Genomic DNA, 21087 nt, shown 5'->3' on the forward strand with positions numbered 1-21087 from the left:
TCTCCATTTTTTTCAAAACAGCTATCAAATATGAACATATGGATTGTACATATTTACCTTTCTTCAACTTCTTTTTGAGATATGAATCATATATCCTATTTACAATTTGTTTTTGAAGGTGCAGGAATGCCTCAAATATATGCTAAAATTAGTTTATATTCTTTTATAACTACAGTAAAGGTCTTTTTACTGACTGCTTACAAAATTTAATTTTGTCACTGGATTGTTAAATTTGCTACTATTATACATTTTGGAGTTGGAAGTGTATTTTTTTCCTAAGAGGAGATTTATCTAGTTTCTTTATTAAGGCTTTTTTCTTTCTATATAGAGGTTCTAGGCAGTTCCCTTATTTCTTACATTGTAATGTTCAGAATTTTATTTTTCCATCAGTTTCTTCTGGGAAATCTATGATTCTTAAATGTATCTCTGTATAGCCTTTGTAGCTAGCTTCATTCAATTTATAACATTGATATACAAAGAATTCATGTAGTATTTTGATGTTGCTTTTTGCTTCTCTTACAAGCCAGACTTCACTTCAGTATTTTTGTGTTCTGATTCAATTATTCTTTCTATCACTCAACTGAAATTTCCCTCTGCAAAGGCAATAAAGAGCTCTTTGCTGCCAATCTATTAGATTGACTGACTGTGGATGTCCTTAAGTTTCTATTCTTGACCTTCCCTATACTATTTCTCTTACTGATCTCTTTAAAAACATAGGTTCAATTTTCTATGTGGAGATAGTTTTCAAGTCCATATATTGAACCCCCATCTATCTCACTTCTGAGATGTGACAAGTTATGCAGTACCAACTGCCTTTTGTACATTTCAAAACAGAGAGCAGATATCTTAAATTCAACATGCCCAAAGCAAAATCCATTCTTTTCCTCCAAATTCACTTCTCTTCTAAAATCCCCCATCACAACTGAAGATATGACCATCCTCCCAGTCACCTAGACTAGTCACCCAGTTATCTAAACTTCAGTGCCTTTGGACTCAGAGACAGTGGATTCCATACTCTCACTCATTCCATTTATCTAATCTTTTGCCAAATGTTGTTTCTCCCTTCAGAACATCTCTCATACTTATTTATTTATTTGTTTATTTGTTTATGTATTTCCACTTCTCCACTCACATATAGCCACCATCCTATTGGAGGTCCCTCATCACGGTCTGAGCTTCTGCAATATCCTTTAACTGGCAGCCTTGCCTCAAGTATCTCTCCATTCAGTGTAATCTCCACTCAGCCATCACAGTTTTTCTGAAAGGGCAGGTCTAACCACATCATCCCCGTGCTGAATGTACTGAAATGTCTCTTCATTATCACCAGGATCAAATATAAACTCCTGTGGTTAGCACAGTGTTGGGCACAGAGTGAATACTCAAGAAATGCTTCTTGACTGCATGCCTGGCTATATAGCTGCAATCACTCTAAATGTGGTACATGATTTTTCTAGGATTTGAATGAATTTGGAAAATCCAAGTAATCTTCCTTAATATTGGTTATGTAGTGCCTAGGCCTATGGTCTTATGTCTAATGCCATAAACTATAATTATCTGGACAATAACCTAAATATAAAAATGCCATATTATATTTTAAAATTTTAGAGAGGAATGGGAGGTTATGTCCTTTCTATTTGAAAGGAAATGATTGTAACCTGTTCTGAGATAGGAGAAATATATTTTAAAAAAGATGATCTGATGACATGAAATAACAATGTTTACAAAAACATAAACAATGCATGTTGAATAAAAAGGAAAGAGGTTAATTTGGGGGAGTATTTGCATTAAATATGGCTTATAAAATTCTGACATCCTAAAGCTATGACATTCATATAAATTTAAAGAATGCCATTCTTTAAAAGTAAAATTATATAAACAAGTAGTTTTTGAAATAAATATAAATTATCAGTGCCTTCTTTTTAAAAGCACTCAAAATCACAAAATAATCAGAGAAATACAAAAATTTTAAAACACTGACCTATTACCATGTATGAATGAAACTGGCAAATAGGCTAATAGATGATTAAATCTGTGTTGGTAATGATGGGAAAGCAGGTGTTCTATAAGTTACTAGCACAGATGTGAAATGATTCTAACATTTACATAAACAATATTGAGTTACAAAAAAAAAAAGAAAATACAATTATTCTTGTACCTTGTGATTCCATAATTTTACTTCTAAATTTATATGCTCAGGAGGTATCCTCACAACAGTCCAGTAAGGCAAGTTCTATTATTATGTTCATTTTTCAGATGAGGACTCTGAGTCAGAGAGAGGTAAAGTTATATGCCCAGGGTCACAAAGCAAATTAATGTCTGAAGTAAGATTCAAACTCCTATATTCCTGAATCTAAAGTGCCAGGCTTTATCCAGGGGATATACCAGTTGCTCCTCATATATATTATTATAAAAAATAATAACCTGAAAACTAATAACATTTATCACATAAACTAATAATGTGTATTATATAGAGTATATGAAGAGTACAAAGGAATATAGTAAGTTATGCATTGAGTATGGATCTAAAAGAATAATGTTTACATTGCCTTCATAGGTATTGTTTGGGTATTTTTTTCCAAGATGAATCAGTGTGTGAACAATCATTTATTAAGCTCCTACTGTTTGCCTAGCACTGTCCTAGGCACCAGGAATAAAAGAAAAAAGAAAAAAAAAAGATAACCTAGTTTTTGCTTTCCAGGAGTTCACAAATGAAGTGTGTATCAGGATGAGGCCAGGACAGTCAAGAGCATCAAGTATGCAAAGATAGGTGATAACATGTCCTGAAGAAAACTTCACCTATTTCACAATTTTTCTTGGTACTTATACCACATATAATCTACAATCTCGTAGAACTGTATTTCAGAACCAGTGTTTCAATGTGGATTGAATATAAGGTCTAAAATCGTAACTTAGTCTCTCCAATTTGTCCTAATCATATTTGCTATCTGGAAGATTAAATGAAGAGTTAAAGGTAACATTTTTTCTAGCTACCAACATAGTTTCACAACAAATATCACTTTAAATATTTCTACAAACCATCAGTTACTTTCAACTTGTTAAAAATCTGTTCACAATTCTCATCAGTATGTTTATAGACAGAAAACCCATTTGTGAAAGTGACTTTTCAGAATCAGTATATATAAGAAACAACAAAATCAAAATCAGGGAACTCTATCTATTGGATAACTTATATGAACTGTATTTTCCCCTACCAAAAAAAAAAAAACGTTGGTATTTTTTTCAAAGCAATTTGATGCTGGTTTTCTTTTCTTTCTTTTTCTTTTTCTTTTTCTTTTTTTTTATTTTCAGGAAATATAGCTTGCACACACACACAAATATTTCTCCCCAAATCATCCGTATTCCTTTATTTGGTGATTCAATACATTCTGCAAATCCAAAAAGTCACAAAATAAACTAGGTACAATGTTAAGCATTTTACAAGCAAAATACTTTACTATTTTCTTTTCAATTGCCAAAGGGAGCTGTAAGTGAATTGTTTAAAGAATGTACTGTACAAAAGAAAACATCCATGGATCTTTTTAAAGTATATGGAACAGAGTTTGAAATTTTCTGATGACCATTGTTCCCAAGCTGCCAATTCTGTGAAATAAGATTTGTACCTAGCATACTTTGTAAGGAAGTTATTGGATTAATTTCTTCATCGAACTTTAGATTCTCTGGTTCTTGGGGGCTGGGGGTAATTGAAGGAGAAGGGACCAAAAAGCCCATTTTATAGAAGAAAGGAGTAACAATGAAATAGATTTGAACAACTACCCCCAATTAGGCATTCTTGTTTTCCTTTTTCCTAACACTTCTACTATCAGGGAACTGGAAAATCTCAGGCTTCATTCACTATCAAAACCCCACTCTGTACTTGAAAATTCAGGCATGTCCAAGAGGTGACATTACAGCACATTGTTTTGTCAGAATGACCATATCTTTGTTCCTCTGGCTATATCATCTCTGGCTTAAAATCTTACCAAGCTAAAAAATAGTTGATCTAGTTGTAATAAAAAAGAATATTAAATACCTTTGGTAAAAATAGATATATTTAACAAGATTAGAAAAGCAAATAGTTATACTGTCAAAAAGGGTATAAAAATGTACACAATAAAACAAATAAACCAACTCAAAGGTCATAGTAAGGATAAGGCCACTGTTCTTCTTAAAGTTTCTCTCTTCCAAATCATGTGCTGTCCAATCTGTTCTTCCAAATGGTAGGAAGTTTAAAAATCAGTAGGGATAAATCCAGTCTTTTCTACTGGTATGAAACAAATTAAGTTTAATCCATAAAAGGAAAGTTCATTTAAGGACCAAGGTTCTAGAACATAGAACATTTGCATTTAGAGAGCTGACGACAGAAAAAAGAAAATTCCAGATGTTGTGACCATTAGACCAGGCAGGTAGAGTTCTAGATTTAAGGCAGCCAGCTGGGTCAGGTCTTCATACATGCATATAGGTATCCTCTACTAATTTTAACCCATGTAATGCCAAGACAACTTTAATAGAAGATGGAGATAGCACAGCAGATACGTAGTATCTATGTAACTAGCTAGTTACCTACAGTGTTTCAATTTCCCAATAATTGGTGGCATTTTCCTGTCCTTTGATTGGGTCTTCTCAAAACAGAGCTGTTGCACAACTCATAGTCGCCATATGGTGCCTCTTCTTTAAAACACATTGTAAGTCCTGAAGATGGAAGGTTCCCAAAGCAAACAACTGAGATTACAGATGGAGAGAATGCACAAGTCCCATAACAGAATCAGCCATTGATTGAATGTGCTTTGGGGAAAAAAAGGCAGCACATTTCATTAAATTTATCCTTCCGTGTTCCCTTTGCATACACAGTCACACTCTTCATGGTGTTCCAGGAGAACATCTGTCAGTGATTTATGTAGTCCCTTTATACCAATCCTTGGCTTCAACTGAAGTACCTAAAAGAAGAAAATTCAATTTAAGTTAAATTTTAAGATAAATCATTAAACATCATAGGTGAAATTAAGTTTAAGATTCATTTATTCATCAGCATCAATCAACTGATAATCACTTATTAAGTATCTGCTAGGTACCAAGTACTGTGCTATTCATTGTTATTCTTTTTTGGTTTTTAAAATTATCTATTAGTTCATTGAGCTATACAGCACAGATATCAATTTCAGCAAAAACTAGCTTCTTTGCAGTTGTAGATGATTTTGAAAAAGTAGACGTATTAACTGATTTAAGGAAATTTAGAAAGTAGTACTCTTTAGGAAACTGGAACAAAAGATTTCCAACAATGATAAAATAATGTGCATTAAAAAGTTGATGTGTAAGTGTGTGTGTGTGTGTGTTTGTGTGTGTGTGTGTTGGAGGAGAATAGAATTATTGTAACTAATTCTGGAATAAAAAGAGTTTGAGGCTTAATTTCTTCACTTTTACCTTCCTAATAGCAAGGATCATTTAAAAAATGGGCTGGTTATTTTAGGAGAAGTAATAATAAAAATATCTAGTGCTTCCAATCCATTCATTTTAAACATTCTAGGATATAAATTGAGTTAGCAGGAAGCACACATTTTTCATGTTCTGGGCAGAGTCTCACACACTGGGACAATTCAATAAATATGAAAAAGCAAGATTGCTTCACCGTTCCCAAGTGTCCAGATCTGTGAACTATACACAGCAGCTTCCAGAAGCTACTGTTTTTGGAAACTTGCACCATCGTAGGATAGCACATGCTTCCTCTTGTGACATTTTGCTTTTGAGGGCTAAATCTGAGGGACAAATTAAGTGAAAGAGTGCCTCGTGAAGAGCTTTTGTCCATTTTAGGGCCTGGAGCAGAGCCAGCTCCAGTTTGAGGTTTTGAAACAAACAGGCATTATTTCTCACTTCCAGTTTCCAATCAGAGCCAGAAGTGGAAATGCTCATAAAGCTAAACAAGTCCTGATTTCAATGGGAATTTATTTTTGTATGCCAGAGTTTCTTATATTGGCTCTTAAAGTTAAATCTAAGTTCTGAGTTAAAAGTATCCCCAGATACTAATAATTTGTGTAAACAGAGTGAAACCAACCCTACTTAAAATCTAGCATTTATTGAGTGACTTTTATTTTGATCACAAAATGGAATCACTTTTAAAATGACTATTAGAGGTTAAAGCATTACGTTTCAGTTAAATTATGAAGGAAGATTTCTATGGTGGGAAGGACATGGGAAAAATAGGCAGAAACAAAATCTATTATCTAATCTTGATTTCACCAAAGAATTCCAGTAAGTGTAAAACTTCCTTGATCTCATCTTTTGATGCTAAAGCCATCCAATACACCCTTTATACAAAATAAGTTACTCAGACAACTGGGAGGACCACTCTGGGAAGGGATAAAATCTCTCCATCCCAAACCCAAGGGCCAAAACTCTGCCTCATCCACAAACAGCAGATGGATTCCTCCCAGAAACTCCTGGCTGATTTACTCTATAACCTTCAATGAATTCTGTATTCTCAAAGGATCACGAAGATAAAGGATCCTAGATATAAAGGTGGAGAGGACCATAGAGTCCCACCTAGTGGAACCTCCTTATCATGGTTACCTGATGAGAAAACTAAGGCTTCAGAAGATTAAATGAAGTACCCACTCTCTTATGAGAAATGCTCATAATTTGCTACCTTTTCCAGATTTGGCTACCTCTTCTCTCAGGTGCCCCAACTAAAAAGGTTGTCAGAATGTGCCCGGGTATATTTTGCTTCTTGTTACCATTTTGAAACACTCAAGTTTTCCTAGAAAATGTTAAATATTCTTTCATCTGTACTATCACATTCTTTCTTAAGTACTTTAATCTACTGGAGAAGGTTATGAAAAAAAAACCATTGCAGGATCTTTGCCAAGAAAACCCCATGTTATGGTCCATGGGGTCATGAAGAGTCTGACATGACTGAATGACAGAACAAAGGGTCCTTGAGGGTAGGAACTGTAATATTTTTTTCAACATTTTGTATTCTTAGACTTACCTCTTAGAGTAAGTGTTTAATCAACTTGTTTAAATGAATAATAACTAGAATTTATATAACCCTTTAAAGTTTAAAATGTACTTTTACATTAGTTAGTTCATTTGACCCTCAAAATAACCCTAGGTTATGATGCTATTACTATGTCCATTTGTACAGATGAGGTAACTGAGGCAGGCAGAGCTTAAGTGACTTGGTCAGGTGAACTCAATTCTAGATTATGAATTCAACACTTTATCCATTGTATGACCTAATGCCTAAATAAAGGAAATCTCATGACTATTACTAAGTCTGAGTGAAAAATGATCACTTTAGTACAAATATCAATAATATGGAAATAGGTTTTGATCAATGACACATGTAAAACCCTGTGGAACTGCATCTACAGGAGGGGGTTGAGGGAAAGGAAGGAGAGAACATGAATCCTGTAACCATGGAAAAATACTCTAAATTAACTAATTAAATAAAAATTTCTCAAGGAAAAAAAGACTAAATCTTAGTGAAAGGGTCTTAATAACCAAAATATGTCACTGGAAAATTTAAACTTGTTTAAAAACAATTAGAGAGCTCTATGAAAGTAGAGGTTAAGTAGAACTCTGTTAGGGAGGTCTCCACAAAGGCAGGAATGGAAGGATGAAGGAGAGCATTTTGGAAAAGATGAAAGTAAAGTGGACCAGAAGGCTCTAACTACTGGCTGGTTCAATAGAAAATATGGTCAAAGATTTCCTAATAAAAATAATTAAGGGCTATGAGCAAGATGGCAGACTGCTGTTAGTGAGAAATCAACTAAGTCTAATTCTGATAAAGGCAAGAATTACAAAAACTTTTAACTTTTCTACTCTATGAAAGTAGAGAAAACAATAAGAGATACTGTTAATGCTGTACTCAATTCTCAACCAAATGGAAGACTTGACTAGTGTTAGGAAAGAAAAGTAATCCTGTGATGAAAACAAACATGTTATCTTATAAATAAAAATAGTAAGGAATGAGGATGTTGGAAATAATAATGATTATACCACAGCATATTCTCATGATACCACTGAGCAGATTTGAACGCACCTTCTCATGCATAATCTCAAATAACAACTCAGTATTATAGGGATGCTGATTCCTGTCTGCCTCTGCCTAGTTTATAGTTCTGTAAGATCTTCATCATTTTATGGATGCTGAAGCTGAGACTCAGCTAATGGATTTGTATTAAGGTCACAAATCTACAACTGACTCACTCTGGGTACTTTCTCCATTGTACCCCAACATTTATTCAAAACAAAATGTTCTTCCAGGAAAATGGATTAGGATTCAAAGGAAAACAAGAGTTTAACAAATACATTAGTTCAACAGAGAAGTGCATTGCCTGGTAAGATAGCAACTTCTGTTTCTCCAAGTCTCCAAGAAGAGTCAAGGGTCTATTTATCAGAGATGTTTAAAAGATCCCTCCACAGGATGAGGGGCTACCTCTAAAGTCTATGTTTCCCATCAGACACTATATATGTTTAGGTCTCTATTCAACTTGGGATACTTGTCAGGATCCTAGAATACACAGCAAGCCAGGGGAAGGAGATGGTTGGTCCACCAAGCATAGAGACGTTTATAGCAGCACCACTATACTAAAATTGTTTATTGTTTTTTGCTGGTTCCTTTGCTACTCCTCAGAGGACATTAAATAAAGCATGGCTCCTGCTTTCATATTTGAAATAAAATCAATAATTTCCCAGTTTATCTATATAAATATATAAACCAAAAAAATCTAAATATCTAAATACAAAAATTTATATAAACATATTTATATTTATTTATAAATTATAATATACAGTATTACCTATAATATATAGTACGTAATATAAAATAAAGTATATAAATTATATATATATTTATATAAATGAATAAAAATGTATATATGTACATACAAAGGCTATATATTTAGATGCATATGTCTGTAACCTGTGGCTAAGTTGGTCCTGATTACTGTAGCTAGGTGAGTGGCAAGGTAACACATTGGATAGAACACGGAATCAGGAAGACTTTAATTCAAATCCAGACTCATACTTAGTAGCTATGTGACCTCAGGCAAGTCACTTAACCTCTCCCTGCTTCCTTTTCCTTATCTGTAAAATGGAGATAATAATAGTACCAATCTTAAAGGGTTATTATAATGATCAAATAATTTTAAAACCCTTGGCAAAGTGCCTGGCACATAATCAGTATTATATAAATGTTAGCTAGTAGTAGTAAAAGTATTGATGAATCTCATGAAGTACGTGCCTTGCATATGGCCATTGGACTGGAACCAATTATCACATATGTCATAAACATAATTTTAAATAATGCAAATTCAAATAGAGAGAGCCACCTCATGGGATGCATCATTCACATTACGACCTAACTATGCTTTTCTCAATGTGCTAATAAGTTTGAAGAGTATCCAGACTCTCATTTTCCCTGGGATTGGGGGAATTTCACTGATTAATCAGAATGTACTTTAATATGATGGAGTAGAAGATTATAGAATCACTAAGGGATGTCCCATAACAAACAAACATGCATACATATGTACATTCAAACACACCCACACCCACAACTTCTGATTTTAAAAGAATGAAAGTCACTCATGCTTCCATGCACTTCATTTTAACCCTGTTTCTTCTATCTTCTAGAATCAGTTGAGGATTATGACAATTATCTTCATTTGTGTTTTAATATCGTATTGTTTTCTAGAACACACACAGGATACTTTCAAAGCAAAGCTGAATGACAACAGTGAACCCACCTCATGGTATTTTTTAGTGACTTTGCTTGGGATGCACTGACATTCATTACAATTGTATTGACAGCAGGCACAATTTCCACCACAGCGCTTTACCAGGAGACAGCCAGGCCAGAAAATGGTATCCGTCCTCTTGAGTTCCTCCCTGAGGGACACTGAGAAGTTTCGAGGAGTGCAGCTATACAGTCTTACCTCCTCTTTTAGGAGGTTCAGATCCACCACTGGAGGGTAGAAAAAAAACCATAAATGTGTAAATGTTCATGCTTTGATTCTGAGTGGGCTTCACTGGTTTCCTTTCATCAGAAAGCTAGTTATTTCATGAACAATATCTCTAACAAAGTCCCTTCTTTTTGGAGCTTTATTTCAAGGCTCTATGGTTTGCAAGTGGGACTTTCAGTCCATTTCACCATTAACAAAGCTTCATTATAACCGAGTAACCAATAAAGAGATACCATTGTGCAATATGAAAAGGGGAGCCAACAAAACATTTGAGAGCTATAAATAGGAATCTTTATAGAGAAAAAGAGGTCTACACCTTTTAACCCCACTGAAATGGAGACCAGGAGAGCTTGGGGCAAGGGCAGACTTATGTAAAATGATAAACACTTTGATAAAAAACACTGTGACCTTTAAAGTGGATTACTGGCATGTCTGTAATTAATGAACAATTTATGGAAATTAAGCAAATGGAAATTTAGAAAGAACATTTTTTTGGAAGTACAAACTATAGAACATAAAGGAAATAGAGAAAATAATTTTAGAACCACATGAGAGATTTGAATGCTAAAACATGACACAGAGGAGAACTCTACAAACAAAGAACAGTGTTCCTAGTGGCATAACTAACATTTCTAAAATTTGAATTTGACTCCTTCAGACCTCTATCCCTTTTTTCTTTCATAGACAAAATAAATGACTAATTGATTATCATTGTTTCTATTATTTTAATCCTTTGGTTAATGAGATTGTACTTTATTCTTTAAAAAGAACCCATACTTAGGATAGCCAAACAAAATAGCCTTTCATCACAGTCAGTAAATTTTGAAAGAATGATCGTCCTTCACTTTCAAAAGCTATTGCATCAGTACAGTTTTAGGGAAATATTTCACCACACAATATGGCAGTAAATCTATGTTTATATATATATATATATATATATGCGCACTTATATTTATACTTATACACACTATAGACACATATATGTACCCATATGCACATATATGTATATGTATACATGTGTATAAATAGCTGTATGTATATATGTATATAACATATGTATACATATATATATAGTAAGTATGTATATGTTAAAAGAATTGTAGCTCCTATCTATAAATAATGAAAATATCTTTAAATTTGGCTGTTAATCCACCTCTTAAAAAAAAAAAACTCTTACCTTCATTTTAGAATTGATACTAAAATTGATTCAAAAACAGAAGAGTGTTAAGGGCTAGTCAAATTGGGTCCAGTGACTTGTCCAGAGTCACATGTCTAATCTAACCCTTACTTCTCTCAATAATTGATAAAGCCCAATTTTCAAATAATGAAAAACTTTTAGATTATGGTAAAATCCTTTGTATGGATATTCTAAGAATCTATAGGCAAAAATAATTGACTATTACTTTCAAATGTTCCATTGTAAATGCATTGAAAACATAATTTGAATAAAAAAATATATAAGCAAATAATGAGATCTCTGAATGGCTAGTGAATGCATATCCCCATGTAAACTGGTTTTGGAATTTGTCTCAGGTCTTAGCTAAAAAAAATGATTTGACCTTATGGTTCCATTATGATTTCATAAATGATCAAGTAGTTTTTAACATGTCAAAGGAGGCTAATTGGACTCTTAGCTGTTTCTTAAAATACACAAAAAAAGGCAACTTCAAGCTTATAATGGAATTGTAGACCTTATTAATTTGAATAATTGTTTAGAGCAGGAATAGACTAGCAGGCAGGTAAGGATTTCTATCCCTGTGACCATTTTTTTCTATTTATCCTGAATTTCCACAATATTTTTTTTCAAAAACAAAAACAGATCTATGGCTGCATTTTAATGGTAAAAGTTTCATTTTCAAGTAAGATCCCATTTGTGAGGAATGTTGGAATTTTAAAGATTTAAGGATAACTGGACTTCTTCTATGGGCTATGATATGTCTAATTTAATAATATTATATGCTAAGTGAATGGATTAACTCAGTAAAATGGGACATTCAGCCTGATTTCAGTCATAATGAAATCACAATAAGAAAAAATCACGATGTTGTTGGAGGAAGAAGAGAGAACTTTTCTAAAATGTACAATTAAGTTTAATGCCTCATTTTAAAGGCAGAGCCCAAATATATACATATATACACGTATATAAATGCAGAATCTTTCTTTCATCTCTTTAACCACATTAAATTTTGCCCATATGGATCTGCTATTATGACTCTATACTGAATTCTTTCATTCGAAGAGGGAAAAAGAAAGCCCTGAAGCAAAAATTGTCCAATGCTTACTTAAGGAGTCTACTTCTTTGGAGTGTGAATGAAGCTCTTAGCTTTCAAAGGACATTCATCTATCTCAAATGGATTTAAACACACTATATCATGAAAGTAGGAAAAATGACTGTGTATGTTCACTTTAAAATGTTTACTTAACCACAATAAAAGGTTAGATAGATTTCCCAAGTGAGCTAAGTTATGGTACCTGCTACAATGTGAAAATTTAAACATACTTTCAACTTAGCTTCCACTCATTTATCATTTTTGACACAAAAGTCAAAAGCCCTTTTTAAGCACTAGCTATGGCTTACTTGGAAAATATGTTGTGTTTTTTTGCAGTAGCAAGGTATGAATGAAAACCACTGAACCCAAAGAAGGAGAGGAGAGAAAAGGAACAGAAAAATAGCAATGCGGAAACCTCCTGGCTTATTATGGTCAGAGGTTATAAAAAAAATGTTTATATCATGTTTGAAATCCCCAGTGTTGTCATTTCTGAGTTTTCAAGTGTATACAAACTTCTTTTTTACAGTTTGATCATAATTTATAAAAAGAAAAATCTCAGCCTCTATGCATAAGAGTATTTTATTTATTCAGCAATAAATATATTTTTAACTTGAGGACAATTGTCAAGCTTATGGAACTGAAGAGAGCTCAGCATTTCCTTAAGAATAAGAATCACTGAATCAAAATGCTACTTCAGATTATCTGAGAAATGGAGATGGAGAACACATTCTAGGAAATGTAGAGATACATATTTGATCCATATATAATATATCTGTGTATATATATATATATATACACATTCATTTTTGGAGAAAATATGATCTTGGTCATATTGCTATTTAAATATGGATTTAAAATATGGATACATTTCAGGCCTAAGTTTCTTTAATTCCACTTCACTAAAAATCACAGAATTTAAGTTTATAGTATATATTTAAGTTTATAGCATTTAAATATATAGCATAGCAATTTAATTATATAGCATGTTACTAGACTTTTTAATTATAAAAAGGTTACTTTGAATAATAATTCTACTTTCCTCTTGTTCATTCTATTCAGACTACTGGTACACATTCAGCTCTAGGCTATTATATTACACTCTCAGTAATACAATCTGAGGGTGGTCTTTTTAAGATGAATGTGGTAATACTGTGATCTGTTTATTCAGTGGAAAATCTATTTCAATGTCTAATTAGAAGCCTTTCAAAGGTCTACTCTTAGCTCCTTTGTAGGATGACTGTCAGAGAGGGAGCTGGATTTGTCTATATAGATGTTATCCCACACCTGCATTTGAGTTTACGTAAGGTTCCAGAAATATACACTACTTTTATCACACCTACTGTATGCTGAAAATGTTAATGCTTTTGGCAAACTATACAGTGCTTCAATATGGAAAGTGCTAAATGAATATTTGAAAGCTCTGCTTCAGAGTTGGAAGCTTTACACTTTAGCCTGCCCTATGGCCAAATCTTCAGCTCACTAGAGAGAGTGTGCATAGTTGGAGTCATAAAGACAGTGCTTGAAGGCAGGTTGTTGGGCTCTGATCCAAGGATCAGCTGTCAGAAAACAAAAACAAAACTCTATTGGAGTCCAGAACCATTTCATCCTCATTTCCTTCTGGTTGATCTAAAAGAGAATCTATGTTGAATTTGCCAATGTTGGGCTCTATTCATCCATTTTTCAGCTACGTTTGTAGATCTTCATTCTCTTGTTTAATGGTGGGAGGGAAAGGAAGTGTTGTCTATGTGCTATTCATCATCAAATCTTATAAATATGTAACAACTTTCAGCATCTGGAGGAGATTTGGCTGCCTGTGTACTTGAACACCAATTTCAAATACCAGAAAAAAAGGAAACCATGCCTCTTGGCTTCAACAAAGTTTTCTCATTGGGCAAGTCTAAACATGGTTTGTTGAGGTTATAACTCACAGATCCAAATAAAACCCAACTGCCAGTGCAGCATAGGACAAAAATGTGGTTTCTTTATGGCAGGTTTTAGATGAACTGTCCAGGTACAAATTGCTCATGCAAATAACTCAGATGACCAAAAAGATGCATCTTCCAAATGAATGGTTCTGACCATTAAGGCTCCTTTCTTAGAAGTTTCCCTATGCACCTTTTTGAAGAGTCTCAGTGATTACAGTATATTTAAAAAATCTTTGATTATATGAAAACCTGATCTTTCTACTTTTTTCACAGATATCTGCTTTTTCTGTTCCATTAAAAGTAAAAATTCTTGGAAATTAGAGTGAATAATTTGACAATTTTTCATTTCTTTTCAGTGTGAGGATACATACATATATATATATATACACATATGTAAACAATATCTGTTCCCTCATATTCTCTAAAATAGATATATTTTATTATTAATAATTTTATATTCATGTGTTAAATTAGTAGCAATTTTATTGAGAGTCTACTTTCTTTTGATCAATTTTAGTAATTTTTGGATTCCAATTAATTAAGCTTAAAAAACAATAACAAGTAGAACCCTAACCTGATCTTCTGATTAAGTGATCTAGGACTGGGACTGGGAGCTTCTGTAGGTCTATGGTCCACCTCTCTCCATGCCCAATTTATGACTGCCAGGGATCCCTGCAACCCTCTACAATACAAGTGACGTCCTAGAAAATGATTAATGAATCACTGGGTCTTTTGAGAACATGAGCTAGGAGGAGCCATCTGACACAATTTCTGGAGGAAAGAAGATGGTGGTCAGCTGCCTTTAACAAACATATCCTCTTTCCTCTCCTCATCTCCAAGTGATTATAAGTGCTCATGAGTATGTATTCATCAGAGCTAGATCAGTGATTAGATAGCATAGCACCCGAGTCTTGATATCCAAAAAGGAAAGGTTACCTCGAGATTTTCGTCCAAGAACATAAGCCTTCCCAAGGAGTTGCCACGTTGGCCTGTATAAGTCTTCCAGGTCCAGTTGCCATCTATCTGGTTCAAGGTAGCGGATGAGTTCTTCCAAGGTACCAAAGGCAGCAATGGCATTGTTAAGCAGGTCTAGTGGCAATGCTGAGGGGGGTAACACTGAAGGGCTTAGAGTTTCTGTGTGGTGCTGAAACGAAAACAAATTGTCCATTAGCTCTTCCAAGAAATTCTCCCTTGTACTACCTATATCCCTTCTGTATGTGTACTCCATCTTAAATGATGTCTCTTTAAACCTGTAAGTACCAGGAAATGATACCCATCAGTAACCACCAGCCTTTCTGTCTGAGAATCAATACTGTATATTGTTTCCAAGGCAGAAGAGGGGTAAGAGCTAGGCAATGGGGGTTCAGTGCTTTGTCCAGGGTTGCACAACTAGAAAGGGTCTGAGGTTAGCTTTAAATATAAGACTTCTCGGTAAGACTGGTTCTCAATCCGCCCAGCCACCCAGCTGCCCACAATAGCAATTATTTGTCAACGTGGAATCTAGAAACCCCAAACTCTTAGCCTAGTAAGATCTGATGAACCCCAAGGTTTAGGACTAGCTTGTAAGTTGGAGACCCCAATGCTTGTCCTTGTTCCCTCTTTCCATGAGAATCTACCCTGAAGGGAATCTCAGAGTGGCAGTTTCAGACTCAATAATGGACCCTAAAGTGAAAGACAATCCATTTGAGGTGGAGGCTAAGCCCAAGCCTAGTGATTCTTCTTGTCTCCAGAAGCCTTTCTCAGTATATTGCTCCCTCCTTCTGAGGGTTGAACTTGGGACCTTTGGCTTACAAGACTGATGCGCTGCCTGCTGTGTTAAAGAGTCACTTCGTTTGTGCTTAGCCTTCACCTCAAATGGATTGTCTTTCATTTTAGGATCCGTTATTCAGTCTGAAACTGCCACTCTGAGATTCTCTTCAGGGTGGATTCTCACAGGAACAAGGAAGAAGGTCAAACTTCGGGGCATCCAACTTACAAACTAGTCCTAAAACTTGGGGTTCATCATATCTTACTTGGTTATAAATTTGGGGGTTCTAGATTCCATGTTGACACATCTTTGGACGATATGAGATGATCCTTAATTCTCATCTGCTGGATGATGAGGATTGTGATAATAACAATAGCAATAATCATGCTATGTCTACATAACAATTCACAATTTCCAAAGGGCTTTCCCTAAACTTTTTGTATAAGTGGTGTTGTAAGAATTACGTTTAAGAGACTGGCTATGAATTAATAATAACAAAGTCGGAGGAGGAAGAAAAGAGAAAATAGGATAGGAATAAAAAGGGCATTTTCCTTATTGCTAAATGAGATGACTATCCTAAGACCAACACAATGGGCATCCTAGCTACACTCACCAACAGGTCCAGCCGGGACCATCAACATGGAAGTCAAGAGCCCAATTCCTCCTTGCCTCAGTTTTATAAAATCCTTTCTCTGTTCACTAACTCTCACACTTCACATTGCAGGAACCAACCATGGCTTTCCATTTTGTCTGCACTTCCCGGTGTGGGGAGCAGTCCCCGGGAATAAGCTTTATTTCCCACCTTGTGACTCTTAGCTTCCCTTTTCCAGTGATTGGTCTATATCTCAATTTACTCGTTGGTATCTGGCAACCAGGTCAACAGGAGATGATGTCAAGAGAGTGACACAGGAAAGAGAAAAGTTTACTTCAGACAGAGGCCATATTGTGCATTTTTACAGATGAAAAAGCAGTTCAGTTCAGAGAGGTCAATTCCTTTGTCCAGAGATAGACTGCCAGCTAGTGAAGGAGATGAGATTTGAACCTGGTTCTCTTGTCTAATTGTATAGCATTCTTTCTACAATAACATGATACTGAGGACCAGAAACTGTAATCTTTACAAACTAAGGCAGATGGAGAAAGCTGATGAAGAAATGGAAAATACAAAATACTCTAATTAACAATTGTGGAAAATAAAAAGAAAAATCATGGTGTAGAAAGACCCTGGGCTTTTGGGTAACAATTAATTTTCATTTTCATGAAGCTTTTTGCTTATTCAATAGGGATACCTACAATGGAGTACTTGGAGGGAATGGGAGTATTCTCAATAAAGTGAAAAAAATGAGAACGGTAGTTAAGGAGAAGAATGAGTAGGGGTGTGCAGTAAAATTTCGATATCTACTAAAACTTCATAATCTATTAACATAAATTAGAATATCAAAAGTGGTTCTTCAGCCCCTCTTTGATGACTTTCCTTCTCCCAGTAACAGCTCAATTTATTAGTAAATTTAAGCGGTCACTAAAATTCTGGTGCCCTCATTCTGCCCTCTGGGCCAGGTATGAACTCTCTTCAATATGGCAATCTCTATAAAAAATTGAACACAGTTCATCATGCAGCTCCATGATTAGTTTTCTCTTCTCTAGGCTATATATCCTGTGCTCTTTTAACCAATCCTTAAATGGCATGATATTGAGACTTTCACTATCCCGATGACCCACAACTTATCACCATTTTTCATTTGCTATGGAACCCATAAATGAATACAATACTTTAGATGAGATCTGTTTAAGACAGGGTATAGTAGCATAGTCATCTCAAGATTCTATATATTTCTTTTTTTGCCATCTTTACTTTTGCCTTCCATGGTTTCCACCAACATCCAAATATATGCAGACAACAATGCCAAGAGTGTTGTGATATAACCAGTGTAACCTACGTGCATAGTCTATATCTATAATCTGAAGATACTTTACGGATTAGCTAATCTAATAGTTCTTAATTTTTTTCTGTGTCTACGATAACTTTGGTGGTCTAGTGAAACTTACAGAACCATTCTTAGATTCATCATTTTAACTTATAACATAATATGTAAAGGTTTACAAAGGAAATCATTCATATTGAAATAATTATCAAAATATATTTTTAAAAGTTCACAAGCTCTTGGTTGAAACTTTGATCCTTATTTTGCATACAAAGAAACTGAGTCAGAAGAGGGCCTTTATTCATCCAGTTCAAAGGTAGCTAGTTCTCTAATGAAACTCAAACCCATTGCTCTTCCAAATTTACTGAAAAAAATCATAGGTTGTTGAATATAGGGTTGAAAAAATAAAAGCTTTTTAGAGCTATTTCAATTTATCTTAATAACCTGCACTTAGCAATTCTTTGTATATAGTAGGCAATTTAATAATGATTATTGAATTGGATTGGAAGAAATTGTAAATATTTAGGGGAGTGCTTCAATTGCAAATAAGGAAAAAGGGGTCTAGAGATATAAAGATCATATTTGTCCAGTAAATGTTAGAGCTAGAACCCTAATGCATTAATCCTTATCCCTAGAACATATCTCCTTCCACTGAAATTATTTCAGTTGGTGCCTACAAAAGTCTAGAGGTTGCTGTAGTAGTTCTCAAAATTATTCTCCCTTGATGGCATTCACCAAGCTATGATTTAGAACTGAAAGAGAACTTGGAGATCACACAGTACAATTCCTGCATGCACTCCAGATTTTTTATTTTATGGTTACAGCCTTGATGATGTTGACTACAGATATACATTGCAGCTAGAAAAGAGAAGTGCCTATCCTTTCATTTCTTGAAAAGTCAGAAGTTTTATAAAACACTCCCAACCCTGTTACCTCAGTTAAAATTAGACTTACTGACTTCCTTCATGTATTAAAACACTAGGACAAATAGGGAGAACAAGGCTTAGCCAGGTTTTCATATTATTGAGATTCAACCAAACAGCATTTTAAAAGGGGGGGGGGATCCCCACAACAATGTTTACTTTAAAAGATTCAAGACCTAGATATTTAATTTAACCCTACTGAATTCCATTAACATATTTGTTTCCAAGTAGAATACTTTCTCATCATTATTAATAATTTCAAATTCACAGGTATCTGAATTAAAAGAATTATAGATGTTTAGAACTGAAAGAAAACTATTTTGGCTCCACTACTGTGTGGTGCCAGTGGTACTCTATAAGATTAATTCAGAGGAACACAAATATAGTCATTAAGTCCAAATCAAAATGGATATTCTTTGCATTCATTGACTTCTATCCAAAGCAAGTGTATGAGGTGAGTAGTTCAATCCAAACTGCACAACGTTATTTGAGTAGGCTTTGAAATACACTGCTCTGCCTATACCAGTCCTCAACTCAAAGACCTTTGTTGGCTCCCCCAAACTGCCTAATGAATAAATTATTGTCTCCTGATCTTGATAATTTAAGACTTCTATAGCCAGGTTCCAAACTCTTTTCAACGTTTTCTCATACTCTTCCTTTGTATATGTATTCTGTGTTTCAGCCCAAGTGAATTACTTTTCACACCTCATTTTTATTTTACTCTTTTCTATTTTTTATTTTTTCCTCCCCCATATTGAGAATGAGCTTTTCCACCTATTAAAGTCTCACTTTATTGAAGATCCTTTCCATTATTGCATTCACCATGATTTTTTCCCACCTCAGCTAGATGAGATGTTATTTTGTGCACAGAATATTTCTCAACTGTACTTTGCCAGAACTTCCTTTGAACTTAATATATGCTCCTTTTTTCATGGATGCTTATGTATAAAGAATCTCCTGCCTATCCTTATCTATATCTGCATTATAAACTTCTTGAAAATAGGTTCAATGTCCCATATGTTTTTATACACCTAATATTTAGCATAGTACCTTGAATGTACATTTTTCCTCTTGAAGGAATATACTCAGTTTTGCTGGGCTATAAGACCAAATATTTTGCTGTTCTAAATAACATATTCCATGCTTTTCAATCCTTTAATGTAGAAGTCACTAGGTCTTATGTGATCCTGATTATAGCTCTTTGGTATGTGAATGGTTTCTTTCTGGCTGTTTGAAGAATTTTCTCCTTAGCTTGGTGGCTCTTGAATTTAGCTAATTATGTTCCTGGAAGCTGTCATTTGAGGATTTCTTTCTGGAGGTGATCTGTGAATTCTTTCAAATTCAATTTTATTTTCTTGTTCAAGCATCTCTGGGCAGTTTTCTTTAATAATTTCTTGTAGTGTGATGTCCAGGTTTTTTTCTCAATCATGGCTTTCAGGTAATCCAATAATATTCAAATTATCTTTCCTGGATCTATTTTCTAGGTCAGTTATTTATTCATTATTCAAGATATTTCATGTTTTCCTCTCTTAATTCCTTTGATTTTCATTGATTTCTTGATTTCTCATGAAATCATTAGTTTCTAGATGCTCAATCCTGATTTTTAAAGCCTGATTTTCCTGTCAGTTTTTGGTTCTCTTATTTCAATTGGTCTATTTCTTCTTTTATCACTTTAATTTCTCCTTATATCACATTTACTCTGCTTCTCTTAAATAATTTTAAGTCTTTTTGAGCTCTTACAGAATCTGTGTCCAATCCATATTTTCTTTTGTACTTTGCATGTGTTTCCTTTGCTTTCACTTTCCTCTTTTGTGTCTATACATTACTCTTTGTCTCCATAAGCCCCTTCCCATGCTGATGCAATTGACCCTTGAGATGCTGATAGCTTAAAGACTTGCTTCAGGCTTAGGTTTAAGATTTTGATCTCATTCTGCTCTTGATCAGGTCAAGGGCTGATCAAATTCTAGCCCCAGGCTTAGGCTCAAGTTTTTGGTCTCACTATGTACTTGATCCAATCAGGAACATCCTTGATTTTCCTATCTTAGAGCTCCAACTTGAGCTTTAGGAAAAAATATCAGCCTTAAGTATTTAGTACTATCAGACACTTCAAATTGGATTATGCCCTCATCCCAATCCCAGAATAGGATTCTTGGCTTCACTCTGGGCCCACATGGGCCCACCTCAGCCCAGACTGCCCTAGGGTGGGGTTCCAGACTTCTCCACAGGCTTGAAATTTCAAGGGTGTGTGTTGGCTTGGACATTATTTGCCCAGGCAGGACCTCAGGGTCTGGATATTAATTTGGGCTTAAGTTCTGAACCCGGACAGCAGATGTGAGGTGGGGAG

The 21087-nt window shown here is 34.6% G+C and overlaps 1 protein-coding gene across 1 annotated transcript in view; it reads right to left on the reverse strand.

Annotated features, from left to right (window-relative positions):
* Positions 1-3336: 3336 nt before the first annotated feature.
* Positions 3337-21087, reverse strand: part of PDGFC (platelet derived growth factor C) — a 263344-nt gene continuing 245593 nt past the window's right edge. Inside the window, exons 4-6 of the mRNA XM_001375134.4 lie at positions 15091-15298; positions 9744-9961; positions 3337-4934 (exon numbers count right to left, since the gene is read on the reverse strand). Of these exons, the coding sequence (XP_001375171.1) occupies positions 4818-4934; positions 9744-9961; positions 15091-15298 (543 nt within the window). The 3' untranslated portion in view covers positions 3337-4817. The remainder of the gene's footprint in view (positions 4935-9743; positions 9962-15090; positions 15299-21087) is intronic.

Source organism: Monodelphis domestica, chromosome 6 (assembly GCF_027887165.1).
Source record: "Monodelphis domestica isolate mMonDom1 chromosome 6, mMonDom1.pri, whole genome shotgun sequence".
Taxonomy (NCBI): domain Eukaryota; kingdom Metazoa; phylum Chordata; class Mammalia; order Didelphimorphia; family Didelphidae; genus Monodelphis; species Monodelphis domestica.